This window comes from Xyrauchen texanus, chromosome 4 (assembly GCF_025860055.1).
Source record: "Xyrauchen texanus isolate HMW12.3.18 chromosome 4, RBS_HiC_50CHRs, whole genome shotgun sequence".
Lineage (NCBI taxonomy): Eukaryota > Metazoa > Chordata > Actinopteri > Cypriniformes > Catostomidae > Xyrauchen > Xyrauchen texanus.
In genome coordinates, this window is record NC_068279.1 from 13,130,295 (window position 1) to 13,155,405 (window position 25,111).

General features: G+C 37.0%; 1 protein-coding gene across 3 annotated transcripts; it reads left to right on the plus strand.

Annotated features, from left to right (window-relative positions):
- The first annotated feature begins 52 nt into the window (after positions 1 to 52).
- LOC127643208 (rho GTPase-activating protein 25-like) lies at positions 53 to 24,069 on the plus strand. Of its 3 annotated transcripts, none has more exons than XM_052125840.1 (11): positions 53 to 685; positions 5,955 to 6,154; positions 6,756 to 6,837; positions 7,056 to 7,169; positions 9,580 to 9,784; positions 10,713 to 10,845; positions 10,932 to 11,005; positions 11,094 to 11,215; positions 11,398 to 11,558; positions 14,436 to 15,031; positions 22,955 to 24,069. In XM_052125840.1, exons 1-11 carry the CDS (start codon positions 622 to 624, stop codon positions 23,151 to 23,153), a joined length of 1,950 nt encoding a protein of 649 aa, XP_051981800.1. In that variant the 5' UTR covers positions 53 to 621; the 3' UTR covers positions 23,154 to 24,069. The 3 variants fall into 3 exon arrangements, with proteins under 3 accessions (XP_051981800.1, XP_051981801.1, XP_051981802.1); XM_052125841.1 differs by lacking the exon at positions 53 to 685 and adding an exon at positions 757 to 1,572; XM_052125842.1 differs by lacking the exon at positions 53 to 685 and adding an exon at positions 2,294 to 2,941.
- Positions 24,070 to 25,111: the final 1,042 nt, after the last annotated feature.

A 25,111-nucleotide genomic window follows, 5' to 3' on the forward strand; every position in this document is an offset into this window, starting at 1 on the left:
GAACTTCCTTTTATTTCAGATGCGTTTTTTTTTTTTGGCCAGTTTATGACAACTTGACATTTTTTTTGGTTCATCGAAGATGTTAAGACCAGAAGATATTTATTTTTCTCTGCCAGCCAAGAAACACGCATGGTCCTGCATCTCTTCAAGAAAACGATGACATCTGCGCCCCCCTTGATTGAGGCACGATTGTCGCCTGCATTTTTGTCTCGGTGAAATGTCATCTCTCCACCATCATATTCTTGGCCTGCTTGAAGGTGCCACTTCCTCAGTACAAGTAGTTTGTGGGTTCGAGGGGTGACAGCGCTGCTCTTCTCCGTCTGACTGCTCAGTCTGTACCGACAAACATGCTGGATGTTGGAGTTTCCAAATAACTGTGGTCTGGTGATAGAAACTCTTATCGAGTGGAGGGGCAAGATACGACGTGTTTGGAAGTGTCAAAAAAGAAAGAGAGAAGAAGCAGCAGATCAGCAGGAGGAGGAAGTAGAGAGAAGAAGAGAGGGCTGATTGGAAAGAATGTACTCTTAGGATACACTGTGTGTTTTGTGTGAGTGTGCGTGTGAAACAGAGAATGTGTGCGAGCGTGTTTGTGTGTGTGTAACCTTGTCCAATTTTGAAAAAATGTCTCTTAGACTACCTCGTTATTGGGACTTCAGCACCTTCAGAGCGGAAACTGGCAAGATAAGTGAGTGATTGTGTGTGTGTGTGTGTGCGCGCGCGCCATACAGTTTAACATGCCCAGATCAAAAGGTGTGTGTTGGGCAAGTTTAAGTGGTTTACGATGACTTTTTTTAGGTTACAAACTGGTAATTATGAGGACATTTCTAGTGTCCCCATCATTCAAATCGCTTAAAAGCATACTAAACGATGTTTTAATGAAAATGTAAAAATGCAGAAAGCTTTTTGCGAGGGGTAGGGTTAGGGGATATAATCTATAGTTTGTATAGTATGATAATCATTATGTCTATGGGGAGTCCTCTTAATGATAGCTGCACCAACGCGCGCGCGCGTGCGTGCGTGCAAGTGTGTTTATATTTGTTCATTGACAGTCCCGCTCTGTCAGGAACTGGACTGATCTATACTGGTTCATCTGTGTGATAGTGTTATAAGAAATGCAAGTGACTGTGCCGTGATAGTACAAATGGGCTGATTCTTTTAGGATCTGTAAATCACAGACATATTTGACAGTGAAATTAGAGAATTCACCCTGAGGCAATGTACAGTGCACATTCAAACAGATGCAAATAGTTATAAAGAATGCTTTTCATCGTATATGTTATGTGCTAATATCAAGTATGAAAAGAGACAGTTTAATGGTGATTCGTATGGTGGAGCTGCAAAGTGTTTGTGATTTCCTCTGTGTGTAGTCTTCACACACTGCTGACAGGAAGGCGGTGTAACACACACTTCAGCCTGAGAAACACATTCATACTCGACTTGAAATATCAGCAGATGCTAAATGCCACACCATTATCGGTTAATCAGCAAGTGATGAAGCTGTATGCAAGAGATAACTTTGGTTATCCTTTAAGCAGTATTCTACAAAGAAGCCTGCAATGGACCAACACACAGGTGTTGTATGATGCTGTAGGCCTATTTGCAATGGAGTGTTTTTATATAGATGGATATGATGGATTGGCATACTCTTTGAGTTGCAATAGCAAAGTTGCTGTTCTGTTATAGTTGCTTCATGGAGCTGATTTGTGTATTGTTACTTGTGATTTTGCTGACACCTTTTAACCAAAGCAACGTACAGTACAGTATGGTGCACCCCAATTGTTTAAGTCAACATAAAACCGGTGTGTGTACCAAAATATTTATGCGTAGGCTATATACGGAAATGTATATCAATATTCTACTTGTATCTGTATTTTTTGTCTGGTTTTACAGTAAAAATATCTAAATATTTAAAAAAATATATATATTTGCTTGACAAACAAAATTACTCTGCAAAAAAAAAATAAAAAAAAAATAAATAAATAAAACATATATATATATATATAATATTTTAAATAAATAAATATCCTTGAAACAAGATAAATTTACTTAAAAAGTATAATGACAATTTTTTTAAGACAAGAAAGAACTTTTAGGAAAAAGTAACTGGTTTTACCTTTGAGAAGTTATTTTTCTTACCCTGTTGGCAATTTGTTTAATTTCTTTCTTGTTTTAAGAATAAAATTGTTAGATTTCTCTGAAAACAAGACAAAATATCTTTTGTAAATATAGCTTTTAGGAGGTTTAGATATTTTTACTAGAAGAAAAAAAGACAAAAATACCTATTAAACTTAAAACTATTTTTGACATTTCTATTGGAAAACAAGATAAAAATACAATAATAAAAAAAAAATTGCAGTTAATTGACTGGATCAAGAATCGCGGTTTCTATATTACAGATAAATAAGAGGTATTTGTGATGTTAGCTGAGAAATAGAGATCACGCAGACAACAATTTTTGTTTTTGGGATAATATTCACCAGGAAAGTTTAGTAGGGAAGTAAATGTGGTCGATTTTAGGTTGACTTTAGACTGCATGTCCATGTTGCATGAAATATAGCATCTGCCAATAAATTTTTTTTGATCTCTTTTAATCTCAGCCAAAGATAAAATAACAATAAAATATTTTGCCATATGCTAGGGTACGTTCAGCTGACGTAACAGCACTCAGCTGAAGGGGAACGATCAACTTCTTGTCACTAATGTCAAGCATTTAAGCCTGATGTAAAACAGCTTGTTGTGACGTAAACCACTTGCATCTCTGCTATGATCTCGTTGGTAATTCAAGGTGAGTTTGAGCCCACTCTCTTCCCTTCACCTCAATAAAAGCTCAGATGATCCCAGCTTGTGTCGTTGAAATGGGTGAGGCCTGAAGATGGAACAGTGAGCCGTGCTCTCCATCAGGGAAGATGATCTCAAAATAGATCAAAGAGACTGACGTTTGGTGAGGATCTTTCTAAAATGCTACTTCCTGTGACTGATGAGGCAGCAACTTCCTGTTTATCTAACCCGTAATGTTCTCTCTCTTCTGCCCTTTCCTCTCAACTCAGTTGGTTATAGTGAATTCCATACTCCAAAAACATTAAGCTGCTCAATTTCAATGACACCATCTCTTGTCAACGGCAGACATTGGCTGCTTGTTTGCAATCTGCATTTGTATATGCAGATACTTTCTTTCTGTAGGCCGAATGCATGTAGTGTTATATGACTTAAGAAAGTGATTGCAAATTGAAACGCATCAAAACAAATAGTAATAGATAAAAGTCAAGTAGTTGTATCCTTTTCTTTTTTGCTGCCACCCCAATACATCTTGATTTAATTCACTCCCTTTTAAATTTCGCAATTTGCAGGGCTCTCTACCCACCCTCCTTTTGCTCTGGTCTGTCTCGTAGGAAAACAAAATCACAAGCTGAAATCCCTTTAATATCTCAGTTGTTTCTCCTAGACACTAATTATGTCAAATGGAGAATTTTTCAAGTCTCCTGCTTCTCAGATGTGTCTCCTTAGTAAGAGACCCTAGTGATCTCACATGTGTCTCCTCTAAAGTTTCAGAAGGGATCTCAATAGTTAGCGCTGATAAGTGATAACTATCAAAATTAAAAAAAGAAAACTGCATTTACATGGGATTTGAAATCATTGGATTATTCTCTGCACATAATGCAAACAGGGATACATAAGAATTGTGTGCATTTGTAAAAATGGCAGTAAAGGTGTTTGCAGTCAACAGGAAATTGGGGTAATGGGAAAAAAATCTACCTTTGTCGATCAGTTCATGCTGTTTATGGCCATACCCCATAAAGGAACACCATATAAGGTATTTACTTGACCACACACATTGTCGGATTATTAAATGGCTATTCCGGATTTAATAAAAGTTAAGTTGAATCGGCAGCATTTGTGGCATAATGTTGATTACTACAAAAAATTATTCTTGCCTATTCTTGTAAAAATTGATGTACAGTGAGGCACTTACAATAGAAGTGAATGCAGCCAATCTTTGGAGAGTTTAAAGGCAGAATGTGAAGCTTATAATTTAATAAAAACACTTAGGACTACATTAATTCTTCATTAGTGTCATTTAAGATGTAAAGTTGTTTAAATATATATGTTTATCCTTTAACAGTTGTTTTAAGGTTTTGGCAAGTCAAAATAAATTTTTGTGGTAATCAATATTACGCCACGAATGCTGTCAATTGACCTAAACTTGTATTGAAGCCAGAATATTCCTTTAAAGGTGCAATATGTAACAATTTTCATGTAATATTTTTTGCCAATTTGTGAACGACTTATAAAACTTATAAAATGAGTCCTTCCCGGACTTCCTAGGTTGCCTATTAAATCCTGTAAACTGATTTTCATACGAGGGGAGCTGGTCGCTTTTGCCGGGAAAATGCAAAGGACATGACGTTTATGCGCGCTCCAGAGTGCCTTGCCTCAGACAGTAATAGATTCTCTTCCACTATTCAACAGCGACAACAGACAGTCTGCAACACTAGGTAACGTTATCTTAGAGATGGAATCTAGAAACACAACAATTTCTCTACTGAATCCCATCTGGTTTAGCGGGAATGTGATTGTGGTTGAGCGAAACCTAGAGTGAACATCGGCAGGGTATTTGATTCCTGGAGGGACCTTAGTTCGGTTTTGGGGATCAAAATCGACCATGAATTGGCATTGTTATTGGACTGGTAAGCTTACATAACCGCAAAGCATGTGAAATATAGTGCCATAAGGATTGATCTATGTCATTTTAGCTAACTTGATCTTGCCTGCTGACATTGACGAATTGCAAGCTACCTTGCTTCATAACATTTAAATTATTTCAACGATCTTCTCTTTATACTTAAAGTCAGACATACAGGATCAATTTAAGCAAATATGCTGGTTTCTTATTCGTAGTACAACATATGACATACAATAGTGCAACATAACTTCAGTGCAACAGTAAACTGTCTGGTAAAGTTCGGTAATATGTAGCTGTATGTGTGTATGGTATGTTAGCTGAAAAGTAGTTTCAGTTTAGTCTCAAAGTTTGTAGTAAAACAATCATAACTGTGTGATTTTATGCTACTTCATCTGTCAGCATGATCCCGGTGAATCACGTTCAGCCTCTTAGTACGTTACATCATTGTTTTGGTCGATGGAGTGTGCGCGCGAGCGTGAGCAGCAGGTAGCTGGCTGCAGTTCTCTTAACAGCCACATGTGTCATTAATAACAAGGGTTTCTGAATCTTACATACTGCACATTTAAGCACAATACAGTATGTGGAAGATCGAGCATGTAAATGCACTCAATGTCACAAACTGTGTTTGAATCTGACCTGCAATCAAGGTTCAATTGGTTTCGTTATGAAAACAAATGTCTCATTTCCCATTAACTTCTTTCAAGATCTGATTGATGCTATCCACATTCATTTTAAGCGCTATAGTCTTTGTGTCAGCAATCATCTAATTTGTTTCTACTTTTATTTCTTCTAAATAATTTAAGCAGAAACATCTGAGACAAAGCTGATATTAAAATTAAACATAATTTAGAACTCAATAGATTTAAAAGAGGGAACTCAAATTTATGGAGGGAAAGAGTCAATATGCCATAATAACACTTTGACCTCATAGCATAGCCTCACAAAAACCTATTTTTGCACAAGTGCATAATAAAGTTCAGAGCAGAGCTGTCCTTTCATTTCAAGACTTTGGTTTGCCCTGAAGTCACAGTAGGACATTTTCTCTGACAGTAGAACAATCACAGCCAATCATTGTCATGCAGGAAGCTGCTGGGCTTAGGTTATTCACCACTCAGGTCACCATGCTATACATGACATTTTGGTGTTATTAAAATGCACTCACTTAAATAGTTCTGTGCAGCTGATATTGTTTTGAACAAGTGTAAGGCTCACAGTGTCTACTTCTTATGTGTGTTTCTGTCTTATTTTGTACCTGTTATATCTTTCCACTCAGCCCGCTCCAAGAGTGTTATACCAGTGGAAGGGAGCCCTGGATCCACACACACAAGCATTAAAAGATCCATGGAGAAACCTCTGAAGACAGGCTGGTTGAAGAAGCAGAGATCCATTGTGAAGAACTGGCAGCTGCGCTTCTTTGTGCTCAGAGGAAATGTCCTTACATACCATAAGGATGACAGAGAGAGTGCTGTTCAGGTAGGAGACGGATCACAAATATTAAGAAAAAGTCTTGATATTTTTATGCATTTTTGTTTTTATTTTGCTTCTTTTCTGTCTACATATACTCTGTCAATTAGTGCCTGTCTTGACTGTCAAATATTTCTATAATATTATAATACAAATATTATAATACTTGAGTTTGACTAATTAATTTTTAAGGCGAAGCATGTCATTTCTACGTCGCTTGCATCTATAAACAGGATTGCAATTTTTTTATTTTTTTGTGGCAAAACTGGTTTCCTGAACACTTGATTCAGATATTACTCATGACCTAAAACTCCTACCATTAGTTGAGTTAATGTTGCTTTGTCAGGCTGGTCAGAGCAATGTTCTGAATGTGCCATAGAGCCCCAGTGTGTAAACTTTATGGGGAAATCAGCCTATCATTGGCTTACTTATAGTTGTATATACAGTACCTTTAATATTTAACACTAATTACTTAAAGAGCTGAGTGACAAAAATGCACTATAATACAAATAGGCAATATTTCCTATTGGTCTCCTTTTAGATATTTACAACTAGGCAGCTTTAACTGTACAGGACGTTTAACTATCCCCCCTTGTCATTCTGTTCTCAGGGGACCATCCCTTTGTTCTCATGCCAAGTTAATGTGCTGCCATCAAATACAGATGATAAATTCCTGTTTGAGATTATCCCAGGTGAGACTTTTATTTTCACTTGTCATATTGATCATGTAATAGGTAAGTGGCCTATACTAGCTCTGTGCATTGTGCGTTGATTGTGATCTGAAAACCTAGAATGTTTATACAAGGCTACAGAATTAATGTATTGTAAATAAACTTTATTTGTAATATGCTACTGTATATGTTGAAGGTCTTGGTAAAATCAGACAGTTGTTCCATCTCTGATTCTGCAGGTAGCAGTACAGATCGTGAACGGGATACCTACGTTCTTTTGGCAACCAGTCAGAGTGAGATGGATGAGTGGGTGCGCTCTATTCGCAAAGCCATTGGATCACGGTCCAATCACGGTATTCATTTTTGTCATACAAACAAACAGTAAAATTGTGTTTATAAGGTTTATAGACAGATTCAGGATGTTCTCTCTATTCGGTTATTGAAGATGCAACCTCATCTCTTTTACCTGGGGTGCTGTAGCTTTCAAGGTCCACTTGTAATGGGAGTAAAGTTTTTTGTGCACCAAAACAGTCATAATTGAGCAATATATAATAATGTTCCACCCTGTCTATGGCCCTCTATCTAAATCGCTCAGTTTTAAGGTCCCTAGCGGTTTAAGACTTCAATGTAAACGCCAACTGTTATGATAAGCTTATATCATGCAGCCCTTCCAATACAGCCATATTTTAAATGCAGCCTGAAGAAAATGAGCAAACTCCACAAGACCACAACATTTTTAAAACTAAATTTCAGGATTAATATATAACCCACATCCAACAAATTCCAGCTGAATGTATTAAATTGTTCACTCAACCAGCACCATAAACTATCAAACAGTCATGACATGAAATATTCATAACTTTAATTTTGCAGTCCATTGGTGTTTTAGCTGCTCAATCCTTAATAACAGTTCCTTTGCAAAGCTTGAATCATATTGTGACTGGCTCACAAGCAATCCACGCTGATATGAGCCCAAAACAAACATACGATCCACACTGAAATGTTCTGAATATGCAAACATAATACAATACATGGTGATGTTGGGTGGTTCAACTGGCTTCAGCAGGCCAAAGCAGAGATGCTTGTCTTTACATTTCACATCTTCCACGTTTGTTTACACACTGAACGGTGTTTCTCCCAGGCAATGGAAGCAGCAGAATGAGACATGTTTTAAAACGTTTTTAAAAGCACTTGTACCACTCTTAAAATGCAGTGCACATTGCCGGAAATGCATTGATACGATCAAAGAGGACCATCTAGTGCATGTTTACAAAAGACCAACAGTTAAAAATTGCACCGATGGGTGCAAAAATGGCACAGGATGCCTTCAAAATGGTGCAGCTGAATGAAGCAAAATGGAGGTCTCCTTTTTAGAGTTATGACTTGACATCATGTCTTTTAAAAGCAGCACGATATGCATGATAACGGTTCATCTACTCGATTGCATGCTTATGTAGAAATGCATTTAAATCCAGATAAGCACATGAAGGTGTCCTGTGTAAGTCCTCTTTGGTGTAGATGAATCTCCCATGACAGACCCATCTCTGTGACTGAGGCCAAGGGTGCAATGATGAAAAATAGGCATTGATGTCTTGCTGAAGAGGCAGATGTATTTAGCCCTTGTGATGTCAGAAGTTCCACAGATTCCAAAAGAGCCATTTATGGAGCTTGGCTTAAATAAATGCTATTTTTCTACTTTAGTAGTTTTTATACTACAATGACCTCTCATACTGTATGTCAAAAGATCAAGGAAAATGTTATTCCTCATGTCATGACACCTTTAAACAAAAGGTTGTTGGTTTAAAAGCAAGGTTTGATCATTAAACTATTGCTTTTATGCCCTTGTGCAAAGTACTTATCCCCCAGATTGTCCTTGTAATATTTGTATTGTAAGAAACATCTGGAAAATAGCAAATTAGTCATTTGAATGAGCAAATCAGCTTTTATGAATGCAAACTAACAGAGAATTCATTAGTCATCCATTGCTCCTGATTATTTATGTTGACTTGTCAAAACCAACATACTGTTATTCTACAGACATTTCTTAGGGTTTTTCAACTGGAAGTGAAAGTTGAAGTTACCCGGAAGAGGGTCCGAACACATAATGAATGACATATTTTGATATTATATATAATATAATATTTCCATGGCTTTTTTTACATGTATGAGTTAAAAACTAAAATAGGTTGATCGTGTTGAACTAGTATGTCTGCATTTAAAAAAAAAGTTGGGCACACCCGGAGTAGCCAATATTTGTCAGTCTGTGCATTTCAGCCAAACGTGACTTCACCTTGACAACAGTATGCAATCTATTGCAAGTTATAATAAAAACATTTCCGATTACTTGATTAATCATCAGAATAATAATTAGGTTACTCGATTACAAAAATTATTGTTAGTGACAGCCCTAATTCAAATGTAAACAACTGTCAAAAAGTACAAATGTAAACAAACACACAAAACATACAAATCTGCTTTAAGTTGCTCTCTCTCTCTCTCTCTCTCTCTCTCTCTCTCTCTCTGTCTATAGTATTTTACGTTCTGCCTGACTGTGATCTGTTTAGCTTAACCATTAGATTTCAACATTTTAATACTTTCAGATAAGGCTTTGTCAAGCCTACATCAAAGCTTGTCTTGACAAATTTTATTTATCTAGTTTATAATTATTTCACATGATTGATCAGAACTGAATGTAATGTACTAAATATGTTCTATTTCTGTGGGCCTGCAATATATTAAATAGTTATTCTTCTCCTTCCAAAGTATTTGGAAAGAGTCTTTCAGACATCATGGTGTATGAGAAGAAATTTGGGCCTCGTCTGGTGCCAATCCTGGTGGAGAAGTGTGCAGAATTTATCAGAGAGCATGGTCTGAATGAAGAGGGAATCTTTCGGCTCCCAGGTCAGGACAACCAGGTGAAGCAGTTTAGAGAGGCCTTTGATGCTGGAGAAAGGCCATCTTTCCCCAGGTAACAGTTCACATCTTTCGATGTTTGAGAAACGGTACTGAAATTGTGATGTAAAGACTTTGGCCAAGATTAGAAAACCAAAGAGGATAGGCTCAATTCTAGATCCCAGCGAACCCAGAGCAAAAATAACTGACTTGATCCCTTTCACATCCTTTACAAAAAGTACTGTGATGTAATGTAACTGTACAATAATGGTGTCAAAAATCCATGATATTACCATGGTACCATGCCCAAAACATGTTAAAAGAATGGTACTTCTTTGTTAGTAATAACATCAGTTTACTAAACGGGGGTGGTCCCTGTAAGTGAGATACTGAAGGTTTGCTGTGGATAAAAGGTGTCTTTTAAATTATATGCATCCAATAATGAAAAAAAAAAACAACAAACAAATGTTTTTTCATGTTGAAAAAACATGTTGTAAAACATGAACATTTTAATATAAAGATTTAAAATATTTAAATAATTTTTGTAATTGTACCAGGTGACCACTCAAATGTTTATTTTTGCAGCATTTTCTTTTTTTTTCTTTTTTTTAATGTGCATGTGTATGAGGCTTTTATGTGGATAACCACACTGTGCATGATCATTTATGGTGAAACAAAGCTAAAGTCTTAACAGCTTTCTTTTGAGGAAGTAGCATAGGTAAAGGGTTTGACCCAGAAATTTTATCGAGAGAGAGAGAGAGAGAGAGAGAAGCACAATATTTCAGAGGAACCTGGTACATATCATTGATCTGTGGCAGAGCCACATCCAGTCCTAACTGAAAGAGATCTTGCCATTACTCAACACACTCACTCGCACACATATCCATTTCTCATGCAACTGTCTTTATTCTCATAAACAATAAAAACTGACTGGAACAAGATTTGTAGACAATGACTGAAGTGACTTACTGTGATGTTTTACATTTTGCACTTTCTGTCTGCAGTGACACGGATGTCCACACGGTGGGGTCCTTACTCAAGTTGTACCTCAGAGAGCTTCCTGAGCCTGTTGTGCCCTGGATTCAGTATCAGGACTTCCTTGACAGCACACTGGTGTTGGATGCCGCCACTGCAGCAGTAAGAAAAAAACACATTCACAAAAACAATATCAGATGAGCAATCAATTAATGACTGTCTGTTAATCAAAATATGACCAATCACAGGGCAAAGAAATACTGGAGAAACAGATCAGCCTTATGCCAAAAGTGAACTACAACCTCTTGAGTTACATCTGCAGGTATGTGTCAGCACATGAAAATGAAACAGACACTGAAAAGACTAGAAGTAGAAAACTGATGCTGGTACATCCCAATTTGGTATTGCAGATTTCTTTTTGAGGTCCAGCAGAATTCAAAGGTGAATAAAATGAGTGTTGAAAATCTGGCCACAGTGATGGGAGTGAACCTTTTCAAACCGCAAGTGGAGGATGCCATCAGTATGATGAAGGGTCAGTTATCTATGTTAAGATGAATAAAACATCGTATCCTACCTATAATATTATCCTAAATAAATTATATACATTGAGACTCCATACTCCATTACTAAATAAGAATGAGATATCAAGCATGGTGTTCGTTAACACATTGTTGCGTTAATGATCAGTGTTCTCACACCCATATACACACACAGGAACTCCCATGATACAGAAGGTAATGACGGTGATGATCAGACACCACGAGCTGCTCTTCCCACCCTCTAAAGATGTGCAGCCATCTCCTCCTCCCAGCAAGAAAAACAAGAGTAAGAAGTCCAGCAACCCTCGCAGTTTTGTGGGCTGGGAGTCTGCTGAGGTACTGATCACAACATTATTCAACTGTTTTTAGTGGACATTCAATTCATTCATTCAGTTTTGTAATAACAATTTGTGATGGTAAAGACACTGGGTCTCATTCACTGGCCACACATGCACATATATTTTGCATACAACCTGTGTGCAAACCTTTTCACGCAGAAATCGTGATTCAAAATTCGCACTGACAATTGAGTGAAATATAGAATGACATTTAAAACAAACCCAAGCTTATAACTTTTTTAGGTCTCATAAATTCAACTTAATTACATTTTCCAGACCATCATCATTTCTTTTTGGTACTTTTCAAATGGCTTTTTTGTATAAATGTAATTGTTTTAGCCTTGTCCCAGACCTTCAATATTACACTATTAAAATCTATTATAAAATTACAAATTATTACATGTTTAAAACTATGAAAATCAAAATAGAGAATTAAATAAACATAAACCATTTAAATATTTCTTGTGTGAAAGTTATTTAAATATTTTTATTTTTAAATACAACTGCCCTACAGTTTTTGCGTAATTTCCTCCACATCAAACTATTTTTTCCCTATAAAAGTTTTTCAGTCATAGAGTACTTATTATCCAAGTCTACAAAAGTGTCCACGAATAGCATGCTTGAAGAAATATGAGACAAGTGATGTTTGAAGAACACAAAGAAAACTGAAGGTAAATATCACTTGTGAGCAGAATATTTTTATTAGGCGTCATTTCAAACTGTAATTTTACCAAATTATAAAATAAGTGTTCAAATATATTTTAATTGTGTTAATTGAACAAATAAATACATAAAATGTTAGCTATAAAATTAGCCTTAGGTAGACAGAGCAGAAACACATAATTTTCAACACAGAATCTATTAACACAATGCAGAATTTGAGATGTGGAAATTACTCTGATATGGTCAAATTTTCATGACTTTCAGAAAATATTACAAAACATTTCATAAACCTCCTGTAATGCATGTACACTGTTAGATATTTTTAGTACACAAAATGTAAGAAATGATTTAGTGTGTGAAAAATGTTTTATCAATTATTCAATTGTTATTTCATATATACACAGTATATATTATTTATATTTAATTATTATTAGAAATTCAATATTTAAAAGATTATTCCAGGTTCAATACAAGTTAAGCTCAATCAACAGCATCTGTTGAATAATATTGATTACCACAAAAATTTATTTTGACTTGCCCCTTCTGTTCCTAAAAAAGAAGCAAAAATCTGGTTTACAGTGGGGCACTTACAATGGATGTGAATGTGGGCCAATGTTTGAACGTTAAAATACTCGCCTTTTCAAAAGTATAGCCACAAGACATAAACAATATGTGTGTTAACTTGATTTTATTGTGCTAAAATCACTTACTAACCTTTTCTGTGTAAAGGTAAAGCCAGATTTAAAACGTAAAAAATTACGTTTTAAACATTTACAGCTCAAATAATATATGAGTTTTAACAGAAGAATTATTGTAAGTGATTTTATAAAATTATAAGCTTCACATTTCTGCATTTAAACTAGAGGTGGGAATTCGATTTTGTATTGAATTTTGATTCAATATATTCATAGATTTGATTCTAGATTGCTGTTTTGTGTTACTTTTCCTATTTGACTGCAGTAGACAGTTTAATAGGTCTTAAAGAAAAAAATCCCACTGAATCAAATCTTTGTCTCTTTGTATAGCTGAGGTACACCTTTCTCAGTAAAAAGCCGATGGGATGGTATGCTATACCTGGGCTCTATGTGTGGATCATGTACCGAAAGCCTTCATTATCAATGATGCTGTAGGGGCGCAGATCTTTTGAAATTAAATAATCTATAGAATGAGTTATTTTCTTTGCCTGTTCGGAGTTGGCTGGATGCTTGCCCTCGCTGAAAATGGGACAGGATGTATTTGTTTTTCCTCCTCCATTGCTCACAAATACTCCACTACTGCTGCACTTTCTGCTCACGGCGTGAGGTGTGCACACTCTAAACTGTCTGGGTGCTGCACTGCTCTCGCAGTTGACTTCCACCTTTTTATTCCGACAACATGTTATTTAACTAACATTTAGAAAGTCGATTTTTGAAATTGGCGAATTGATTAAAAACAGTAGAAGATAGAATTGCGGTTCATCATTGCATAGATTGTTCCCCCACCCCTAATTTTAACCCTCAAAAAATTGGCCCCATTCACTTCCATTGTAAGTGCCTCACTGTAACCTCCATTTGTGCTTTTCTTTAAAGAAAAGGAGGGACGAGTCGAAACACATTTTTGCAGTAATCAACATTGTCACAAATGCTGTGGTTGAGCTCAACTTGTATTGAACCCTGAATATTCCTTTAAGTGACCATACAATTAGTCTTACTTATTTTAAACTAGAGTGACAAAAATAATGTAATGTACAGGAGATGTTGTGCTGGAAAACCCATTTGTGGAGATGGTGTAGACGTGTATTGTGCTAATTACTAACTATTGGCCTACACTCCCTCATTTAGAATAGTTTATTTAGATTTATCAACATTAGAACAGGGAAAGAATACATTTATGTGCATATGCACCTGTTGTGAATCTGTTGGACTTTTTGTATCAGAAACTTTTCTTCGCACAAATATTAGAACATTAATTATTAACATTAGTGAATGTGACCCAATGAAATAAATGTGGATTGAAAACAATAATTTTTGCAGCTTATCATGCATCCATATGACCCACTGAGCCAATATCAGTATGATGTAGTTGATATCATGTGCACAGTTGCATCAAATTGAGTTGAGTTTGGTCATATTTGATGAGTACACCTGTTTGTGAAAGTTACGCTTCTTTAAAGCTGTCACATGGCTGCTTTCACCTTTGTCTCGTAACTGATTGCATCCCTCCTCTCTCAAAGTGTGAGGTGTCTTCACTGTCAGAGTCTCCTGAGGAGGAAGAAGTAGACACACCTGAGGCTGAGAGGAGGGATGTGTGGCCATCTGAGGCAGGGTCAGAGGAAGCACCTCTTTCTCCTTCCTCTACATTTTCCCCTGTATCGGACACGTGGACCAGCAGCCCCAGAAAGCGGACTCAAACTCTACCCAGCTTGGGCTGTCCGGCAGTGGTGAAAACATGCAGAGAGCCGGCTTGGGATCGCTGGAGCAGGTTCCAAGAGAGCTTCAACGAGAACGACGAAAAGACGCTTTCAGAGGACATCTTTAAAATCCTTGACCTCCAGAAAGTGACACTCTTTTCTGGAGGGCAGAAAAGTGAAAATGAAAAAGACGACACAGGGTCGGATAAAACAGTTAATGATGTTGTAGTCAAAGAAACAGATGCTCTAAAAGCACAGACACAGAGCACAGTTCCCTTGCCTAAGCCTCGGCTGACCAAAGAGTTGAGTGCACCGAGTTTGGGCAGAGAGAAGCCAGCAGCACCAGAAGGTGGGACGGTCCTACAGCAAAGTAATGCAGGCCAACAGAGAAACACAGACACAATGCACCTTATCAACAGGTATGGCCCAAAATAACATATTTTTGTTGATTAATCATACTATACTGTAATTAGTGGTACTTAATAAGGTAAGTATAAGTTACAATTGCTCATACTGTACGTTGATAGCACTTTATTTTACAGTGCTGTTCTACATTTTCTTACTATATAATTACAACAATTACAGTTATTACTAGGTACTAACCCTAAACCTATCCCTAACCATAATTCATATTAAGTACATGTAGTTACCTAAAATTACTCCATACTTTCTTGGGTAAGTACACTATAAGTATACTGAAAGTACACTTACTGTAAAATTGTGCAACCCATACTTTGATTTAGGAATTTGGACAAGTTTTGAACTTTGCAGTATAATTTGTCATGCACCATTTATTGTCGAAAAAATTCCATTGACTTGTATTGAAGGAATGACCCGAACCTATACATGGAGTTACCAACCAGCTACCTATGCCCTAGCTATCACTCCGATCACTCACCATACAGTAGCAATGTTATAGCAATGTGTTAACAATCACTTAGAACACCCTAGCAACCTCATAGTAATGCATTGGCAACCTCCCAGAACATCCTAGCATCATAGTGGCAACCACTAACATGTTCTTAAGAAATTAAAAAAATCCAATTAAGTAATTATATTTGTCAATATTTAATTTTTTTCTTGTTATTTGTGCATATACATTGTACAGGTCTACTTCTGAACATGTCCATAATCACCTTAACTATGGACATGTTCCACTAATGTGAACAAAAATATGTACGTGTATGTGTGTGTGTGTGTATATATATATATATATATATATATATATATATATATATATATATATATATATATATATATATATACACACTGGCGGCCAAATGTTTGGAATAATGTACAGATTTTGCTGTTTTGGAAGGAAATTGGTACTTAAATTCACCAAAGTGGCATTCAACTGATCACAATGTATAGGTAGGACTTTACTGATGTAAAAAAACCCAGCACCATCACTATTTGAAAAAAGTCATTTTTGATTAAATTGGGTCAAGCCTCATTTCCAGCAGCCATCACTCCAACACCTGGGGTCATAGTGCAGGGTCAGCCATGATACAGCGCCCCTGGAGCAGATAAGGTCAAGGGCCTTGCTCAAGGGCCCAACAGGGCTTGAACCCCCGGCCTTCTGGTCAGTAACCCAGAGCCTTAAACGATGACCTACCACTGCCCCTTCCGTTGATTTAAGTGTTTGAAGTCTGAGAACAAGAAAATGCTGTGGTTCTTCCAAGAACTCACGTAACACGAGATCTTTATCGGATGATCTCAGAAATTTGACCAGAATTGATCGAGGCCTGTCTTCCTCAGTGGATCGCCGAGCCGGGATCCTGTGAGCTCGCTCGATTTCCAGCTGTTATGTCGAGCAGTCTCGGTAAGAGCCTGTCCAGGAATTTCACCATATCCTGACCTTCTTTGTCCTAAGGAATTCCAACAATTCAGACGTTATTCCGCTGGATTCAGTTCTCCAAGTCCTCCAACTTCTTCCAGACGTGGTCCAAATCCACCTTGGTTGCTATTGGATTAGCAGCTAATTCCCTCTCCGATAATAAACTGTTTCTCGATAATCGATCTGTTTCTCGACATCCCCCACTCTTGTAGAAACCTCAGTGAAAATCGTCTCTATTGCAGTGATCGTTCGACATATTACAAGTAAGCTAGGACCTTTGTCAGCATTGCTGACATGTTCAGCAATTCTCACTGAATTTCCCTCACTTCTTCAGCCAAATTGGCTCCCGGGCTTGTGGCCCGCTCGGGGGTGTCAGCTTGAGTACATAGGTGTCTTTTAATGTCTCCAGAGCCGAGAATTTTGAATTCTTTGACATAATGTCTTCCTAGAACTGTTTAGAATCAGGGTGTATTGAATCTCACCAGTTTATGACATAAAAAGTATTAAAACTAGCAAAGAGCGCAGAGCTCACGTTTTTCAGAGCTCATGTTCACATGTCCAAACCTTGCATGGTGTCACGTGAATCCAACACCAGTTTCATGTACAACAATAAAGAGAAGACTCAGGGGTGCAGGCCTTAAGGGATGAATTGTAAAGAAAAACCCACTTTTGAAACAGAAAAACAAAAAGAAAAGGTCAGATTGGGCAAAGAAACATCAATTGACATTGGACAACAGATAATTAGAAAAGAGTGTTATGAATCTTAAACCCATTGAGCTTTTGTGGGATCAGCTAGACTGTAAAGTGCGTGAGAAGTGCCCGACAAGACAGCCACATCTATGGCAAGTGCTACAGGAAGTGTGGGGTGAAATGTCACCTGAGGGTCTGAACAAACTGACAGCTAGAATGCCAAGGTTCTTCAAAGCTGTCATTGCTGCAAATGGAGGATTTTTGATGAGAGCTCTTAGTTGTAGTTTAAGAAGTTCTGAACATTTTCTTTAATTGTAATTGTAATTTTTTACGTTATTAATGTCCTGACTATACATTGCGATCAGTTGAATGCCACTTTGGTGAATAAAAGTACCAATTACTTTCCATAAGAGCAAAATCTGTATATTATTCCAAACATTTGGCCGCCAGTGTGTATGTGTGTGTGTATGTATATATATATATATATATATATATATATATATATATATATATATATATATATATATATATATATATATATACACTCACCTAAATGATTATTAGGAACACCTGTTCAATTTCTCATTAATGCAATTATCTAATCAACCAATCACATGGCAGTTGCTTCAATGCATTTAGGGGTGTGGTCCTGGTCAAGACAATCTCCTGAACTCCAAACTGAATGTCAGAATGGGAAAGAAAGATGATTTAAGCAATTTTGAGCGTGGCATGGTTGTTGGTGCCAGACGGGCCGGTCTGAGTATTTCACAATCTGCTCAGTTACTGGGATTTTCACGCACAACCATTTCTAGGGTTTACAAAGAATGGTGTGAAAAGGGAAAAACATCCAATATGCGGCAGTCCTGTGGGCTGAAAATGCCTTGTTGATGCTAGAGGTCAGAGGAGAATGGGCCAACTGATTCAAGCTGATAGAAGAGCAACTTTGCCTGAAATAACCACTCGTTACAACCGAAGTATGCAGCAAAGCATTTGTGAAGCCACAACACGCACAACCTTGAGGCGGATGGGCTACAACAGCAGAAGACCCCACCGGGTACCACTCATCTCCACTACAAATAGGAAAAAGAGGCTACAATTTGCAAGAGCTCACCAAAATTGGACAGTTGAAGACTGGAAAAATGTTGCCTGGTCTGATGAGTCTCGATTTCTGTTGAGACATTCAGATGGTAGAGTCCGAATTTGGCGTAAACAGAATGAGAACATGGATCCATCATGCCTTGTTACCACTGTGCAGGCTGGTGGTGGTGGTGAAATGGTGTGGGGGATGTTTTCTTGGCACACTTTAGGCCACTTAGTGCCAATTGGGCATCGTTTAAATGCCACGGCCTACCTGAGCATTGTTTCTGACCATGTCCATCCCTTTATGGCCACCATGTACCCATCCTCTGATGGCTACTTCCAGGAGGATAATGCACCATGTCACAAAGCTCGAATCATTTCAAATTGGTTTCTTGAACATGACAATGAGTTCACTGTACTAAAATGGCCCCCACAGTCACCAGATCTCAACCCAATAGAGCATCTTTGGGATGTGGTGGAACGGGAGCTTCGTGCCCTGGATGTGCATCCCACAAATCTCCATCAACTGCACGATGCTATCCTATCAATATGGGCCAACATTTCTAAAGAATGCTTTCAGCACCTTGTTGAATCAATGCCACGTAGAATTAAGGCAGTTCTGAAGGCGAAAGGGGGTCAAACACAGTATTAGTATGGTGTTCCTAATAATCCTTTAGGTGAGTGTATATATGTGTGTGTGTGTGTGTGTATAGAGTTAATAGAACAGAAGTATACATACACCTTAGCCAAATACATTTAAAATCAATTTCACAATTCCTGACATTTAATCATAGAATTAACAATCGTTCCCTGTCTTAGGTCAGTTAGGATCGTTCATTTATTTTAAAAGTGCAGTATGTAAGATTCAGAAACCCTTGTTATTAATGACACCTGTGGCCATTAAGCGAACTGCAGCCAGCTACCTGTTGCTCGTGCTCACGCTCGTGCAAACACTGCATAGGGAGGTGAGCATCGACAAAAACAATGGCATAACATACAAAGAGATTCACCAACATCATGCTGACAGATAAGGTAACATAATTAAAATTATTATAATTGTTTAACTACAAATTTTGAGACTGAAGCTTTATATTATATTTGATTCTTCAATGCTGGAACAGGGCTAAAACAAAGTGTGAATATAGGTCTGACTATGCAAGACTGTAGTTTGAAGTAATCACTTTTCTTTGCATGATACATTAACTAATTTATACAATAGCCTATGTTGGCGTTAGCTAGCTAGCCAGCTTTATCAATAGCTGTTAGCTAAATTTGGTGTATGATGACAGTAGCTATTTATAAAATAGAATGTACATTAGGGGTGGGGAAAAATCGTTTCAGCGTTCCATCGCGATTCATACTCAAACGATTCTGACTCAATTCCGAGTTCAGTTTAAATCAAGGCAGAGCAGTGGTGCACGCCAAAGACAGATGTAGAAACACAGATGCGAGTTAAGCGCATACACTAAAGTCAAGTGAACAAACACGTCCTGTTTACAGACCAGCTGTATCAAACACATGACCATTTGTGCACAAATGAAACTACAATCCTGAAATTCTTTCACAAACCCACGCACATAGCAACGAGAGAGTTTATTTGTGATAAGCCAACAAACAACATGAAAGACGGGCTTGCATTCATTATTGCACTGATATGCACACAACGGTGTAAAACACAGAAGGAAATAATGACAAGGCAGCGGTTCGGGAGATGTTGGTGATGTTTTCATTTAATTCTTACCCCACTTATCTTATAGGATTTACAATGCTTAACCAAAATTAAAAGAAAGTAATATAAACAGTTGAAGTAATAGTATTCAGTGTGTTTTGGTGGAGAACCAATATTTTTTTCTTGTGCTTTTAAGAGATTTCTAAAGAAGGTTCTAAAGGAAGAAACTGAGATCATCTTTTAAACTATAGAACCATTTATTTAATCTTGTGGATGTTCCATGTTTTATTCACAGCTCATACTGAATGTAAAAGGCCCATTTATGTAATGTGACTCGTTCTGACTTTTTAAAACACCTGTTAAATAAAAAGCTGAAAGGAAAAAATAGAGAGTGAAAAAAGAAAGAAATTGAAAGACAAGATGCATCGTGATGCATCAAGAATCGTTTTATAATCGAATCGTTACCCTTTGAATTGTAATCGAGTCATGAGGCCAGTGAAGATACCCACCTCTACTGTACATTATAAATATGTTGACACAATTCAGTATTGGTGTGATTCCATCACAACTGTCATTTTGATATATATCGATGCGCTATTGTTTTATAATAATAGATTGTATATATTTTCTGTATAACCAAGTTATGTTACACTAATGAATGGATCTTTTTGCATTATCTTGAACATTCATTCATTTAATGTGTTAATGTAGTTTAGCTAAAATTACACAGACCAATCCTTTTGGCATTATATTTCACATGCTTTTCAGTTATGTATGCTTACCTGTCCAATAAGAAGAACGCCAATTCAGGGTCGGTTTTGATCCCAAAAAAATGAACGAAGGTCCCTCCGGGAATCAAATGCTCTGCCTATGTTCACTAGTTTTCGCTTGACCACGATCATGTTCCCACTTAGCCAGACTGGATTTCTTTTGGCTCACTCTGAGTTTGAGTAGGAGTCGATATTGTGCTACGAGCCGGACGTTTGCTGGATTCCATCTCTAAGATAACGTTACCTAGTGTTGCAGACAGTTGTCGCTGTTGATAGCAGTAGAGAAGCACTAAGGCAAGGCTCTCAGAGGCATGCATAAATGTCACATCCTTTTGATTTTCCCAGCAAAAGCGACTCGCTCCCTTCGCAGTGAAAATCAGTCTACAGGCTTTAATAGGCAACCTAGGAAGTCCGGGAAGTGCACCTTTTTTAAGTTGCATTACAAGCCGTTCACACATTGGCAAAACAATTGCCAATATTACATGAAAATTGTTACATATTGCACATTTAAGAATGTGAAATGTCATAATAATAGTAGAGAGAATTATTTACTTCAGCTTTTATTTCTTTCATCACATTCCCAGTGGGTCAGAAGTGTACACTTTGTTAGTATTTGGTAGCATTGCCTTTAAATTGTTTGTATTTGTGTCAAAATGTTTTGGGTAGCCTTCCACAAGCTTCTCACAACAAGTTGCTGGAATTTTGGCCCATTCCTCCAGACAGAACTGGTGTAACGGAGTCAGGTTTGTAGGTCTTCTTGCTCGCACACACTTTTTCAGTTCTGTTCACAAATTTTCTATCAGATGAGGTCAGGGCTTTGCGATGGCCCCTCCAATACATTGACTTTGTTGTCCTTAAGCTATTTTGCCACAACTTTGGAGATACGCTTGGGGTCATTGTCCATTTGGATGACCTATTTGTGACCAAGCTATAATTTCATGGCTGATGTTTTGAGATGTTGCTTCAATATATCCACATAATTTTCCTCCCTCATAATGCCATCTATTTTATGAAGTGCACCAGTCCCTCCTGCAGCAAAGCTCCCCCACAACATTATACTGCCACCCCCATGCTTCTCGGTTGGGATGGTGTTCTTCAGCTTGCAAGCATTCACCCTTTTTCCTCCAAACATAACGATGCTCATTATGGCCAAAAAGTTCAATTTTTGTTTCATCAGACCAGAGGACATTTCTCCAAAAAAGAAGATCTTTGTCCCCATGTGCACTTGCAAACTGTATTCTGGGTTTTTATGGTGGTTTTGGAGCAGTGGCCTCTTTCTTGCTGAGCAGCCTTTCAGGTTATGTCGATATAGGACTTTAGTTATCCTGCGGATATAGATACTTTTCGTCCAGCACTTCACAAGGTCCTTTGTTGTTGTTTTGGGATTGATTTGCACTTTTTGCACCAAACTACATCCATCACTAGGAGACAGAATGCGTCTGCGTGGTCCCATGGTGTTACTTGCATAATATTATTTGTACAGATTAACGTGGTGCATTTGGTAATTGCTCGCAATGATGAACCAGAATTGTGGAGGTCCGCAATTTTTTTTTCTGAAGTCTTGGCTGATTTCTTTTGATTTTCTCATGATGTCAAGCAAAGAGACACTGAGTTTGAAGGTAGGCTTAAAATACATCCATAAGTACACCTCCAATTCAGTACACCTTCTATCAGAAGTTAATTGGCTATTTGTCAATTAAGGCTTGACATAATGTTCTGGAATTTTCCAAGCTGCTTAAAGGCACAGTTAACTTAGTTTGTGTAAGCTTCTGACCCACTGGAATTGTGATATAGAAACAATTGTTGGAGAAATTACTTGTGTCATGCATGAAGCAGATAACAACTTAGTTACAACTATAGTTTATAGCAAAAAAACTATAGTTTGCTAATATTAAATCTGCGGAGTGGTTAAAAAAAATGAGTTTTAATGACTTCAACCTTGTGCATGTAAACTTCTGACTATAAACATATTTTTGTTCACATTATTTGTTCACGTATGTGTGTGTGTATGTTTGTGTGTGTGTGTGTGTGTATATATATATATATATATATATACACACACACACACTACATATATATATGTAGTTAACTAATTTGAATGAAAACAGCCTTCTTATAAAGTGTTACCACTTTCTTTATTATTAAAAATGGTTTTGGTTTTGTGGAATGTGTTTTAAATGTGCTTGTGCTATCTTCCTTTAAAATATGAAATATTTAATAAGATTTTTTATTTAATGGAATGAAATTGAGATATTTATTTAGGTGCATATTTGTGTGTTTGTGTGTGAACCTTCAGTCTACAACAGAAGAACAGAGAGCTGAGTGCTACAGTGGCAGAGCTGCAGGCAGCACTCAAGGAAGAGCAACGCTGCAAAGCTGCATTAGAGATCTTGCTGCGCAACACAGAGCGTAGCAGGGATGAAGCTCTTCAGCGCAATGAGCAGCTGAACAGAGATATTCAGGAGCTCCTCAACAGGCCCACTGCTGGCACATAGTGCCACCCAATGTATGTCAAGTTTTAGTCCTGTCTAGCTTCTCACTGGAGTAATAGACAAACAATCTGGACAACTCAATGGTGTTTTACACCTTGATCCATCTTGAACTGCACTGAATAACGTCTTTGAAAAATGACTAGTGAAAATGTCCATCTCACAGTTTCTGTCTATGATGAGATTGAAGTAAAACTGCTATGGTAGAAGATGCCTTATGTACAAAAATTACACATTTGAAATTGTTATTAAGCATCACATTAGTATTTTGATCTGTTACAAGAAAATATTAAAAGTTATGAAGAATGGGAATGTGAAAGTTTTATATAGAGTATTTAACAACTGCCTATAATTTTTTGTATTTGTCTGATGGATAGCTAGAAAACAAGTACAGTTCATACTCTCCAGGGTTGCCCAAGGGGAGACAGGGGCTAGTTGTCACACATTTACTTAAGTGAATATTTGTCAGGATACATTTTTGCAATCTATTTAAAGGATAGTTCACTCAAAAATTAAAATTCTGTCATCACGACATCATCCATGTTTGAAACTCATGCGACTTACTTTCTTCTCTGGAACACAAATGGAAATGCTAGGTAGATCGTTGGAGACTGATAACCTCTCGATGGAGAAAATATGCAATGGAGATGGAGAAAATATGCAATGAACGTGAAAAGTGACTGAGGCTGTCACCATTAATATCAGATCAAATTGTTATTTTTTTTTTTTTAGCAAAATGTAAACTCAATTGTGAAGCACAAAAACAGATATTGTAATTAATAAATTGTAAAAACAAATGATGACATTTCAAACATATTTGACAATCTGCCTTGATTTTATAGTTGATCATTGCCTTAAGTTATACCATTGAGGTTTTTATTGTTTACCCAAGAGCTTTTACAAAAATCTTGGAATTTCAGTTTGGAGGATAATATATATATATATATATATATATATATATATATATATATATATATATATATATATATATATTTATTTATATTTGTGAATTTTATCCTCCAAACTGAAATTCCAATATTTATAAATAGATACAAAGATTTAATAACGACCTAGTTTTCAATGTTGATGCATGTTCGTTTAAAATATTTAGTTAACAACTGTCTTAAAAAATATATATAAATATATATATATATATTGAATAAATAAAAATGTTGTGTCAGAGATTACAATTTTATTATTTATGTGGTCAATGGACTGAGATTTCAATGCTTAGAGAATCTGTGAACAATTTAATAAAGAACAAAAAGCATCTCATGTGGATTACTGTCAGCAAATAAACAGTTTTATCTGGCTTTTCTTTCCTGCACCTCCACTTCTGTTGTCTGGTTGGGGTGAGATAGTGTGTCAGTGGAGATAATATGTGACAGAGTGTGAGAGAGAAATGGGAGGAATGCTTTCAGATCAGAATTCACAGAGAAAGAGAAAACACAATGTGTGTGTGTGTGTGGGGTGAGGGGGTCTGGTAAAAAGACTCTTGGCATTGCATAAGTAAAAGCGGAATGGATAGCATTGTGCCTGTCAGCTGTCATAATACTGATTAAATGATAGGGAAGTAATTTCCTATTTCCAACCAGACTGGATTAAACTGAATATGTGCTGCTCAAAATCAACAAACAGCTGAATGTGTGAATATATGACCAGAGTAATTTATGTGGTAAAATTCTAGTTTGTTCTGAGATGGAATCTAGTGGCAGATGTTTCTTTTGTGCCCAATTTGGGCTCCTGGCAACACAACAGTAAAGATAAACAACACAGCCATCAAGTGTTTTTCCTATGTACAGGAAAGATAATCTTTAGTGGAAGTGAGTGAGGGTGAGAGAGAAAGAGAGAGGGAAACTGCATTACAGCATGTGACTCCATTGATTACTGGGTCATTATGTCCTCCACCATAACGTTGTTCATAAGCATTTTTTTCTCTTCTTTTCACAAAGACAAAATGTTAG

Excerpts from the sequence above, each read along its gene's own strand:
- LOC127643208 (XM_052125840.1), top strand. The coding sequence starts at position 622 with ATGTCTCTTAGACTACCTCGTTATTGGGACTTCAGCACCTTCAGAGCG. Across the intron at positions 686-5,954 it reads AGCGGAAACTGGCAAGATAA|CCCGCTCCAAGAGTGTTATA; the intron begins GTGAGTGATTGT and ends CTTTCCACTCAG. Across the intron at positions 10,846-10,931 it reads TGGATGCCGCCACTGCAGCA|GGCAAAGAAATACTGGAGAA; the intron begins GTAAGAAAAAAA and ends GACCAATCACAG.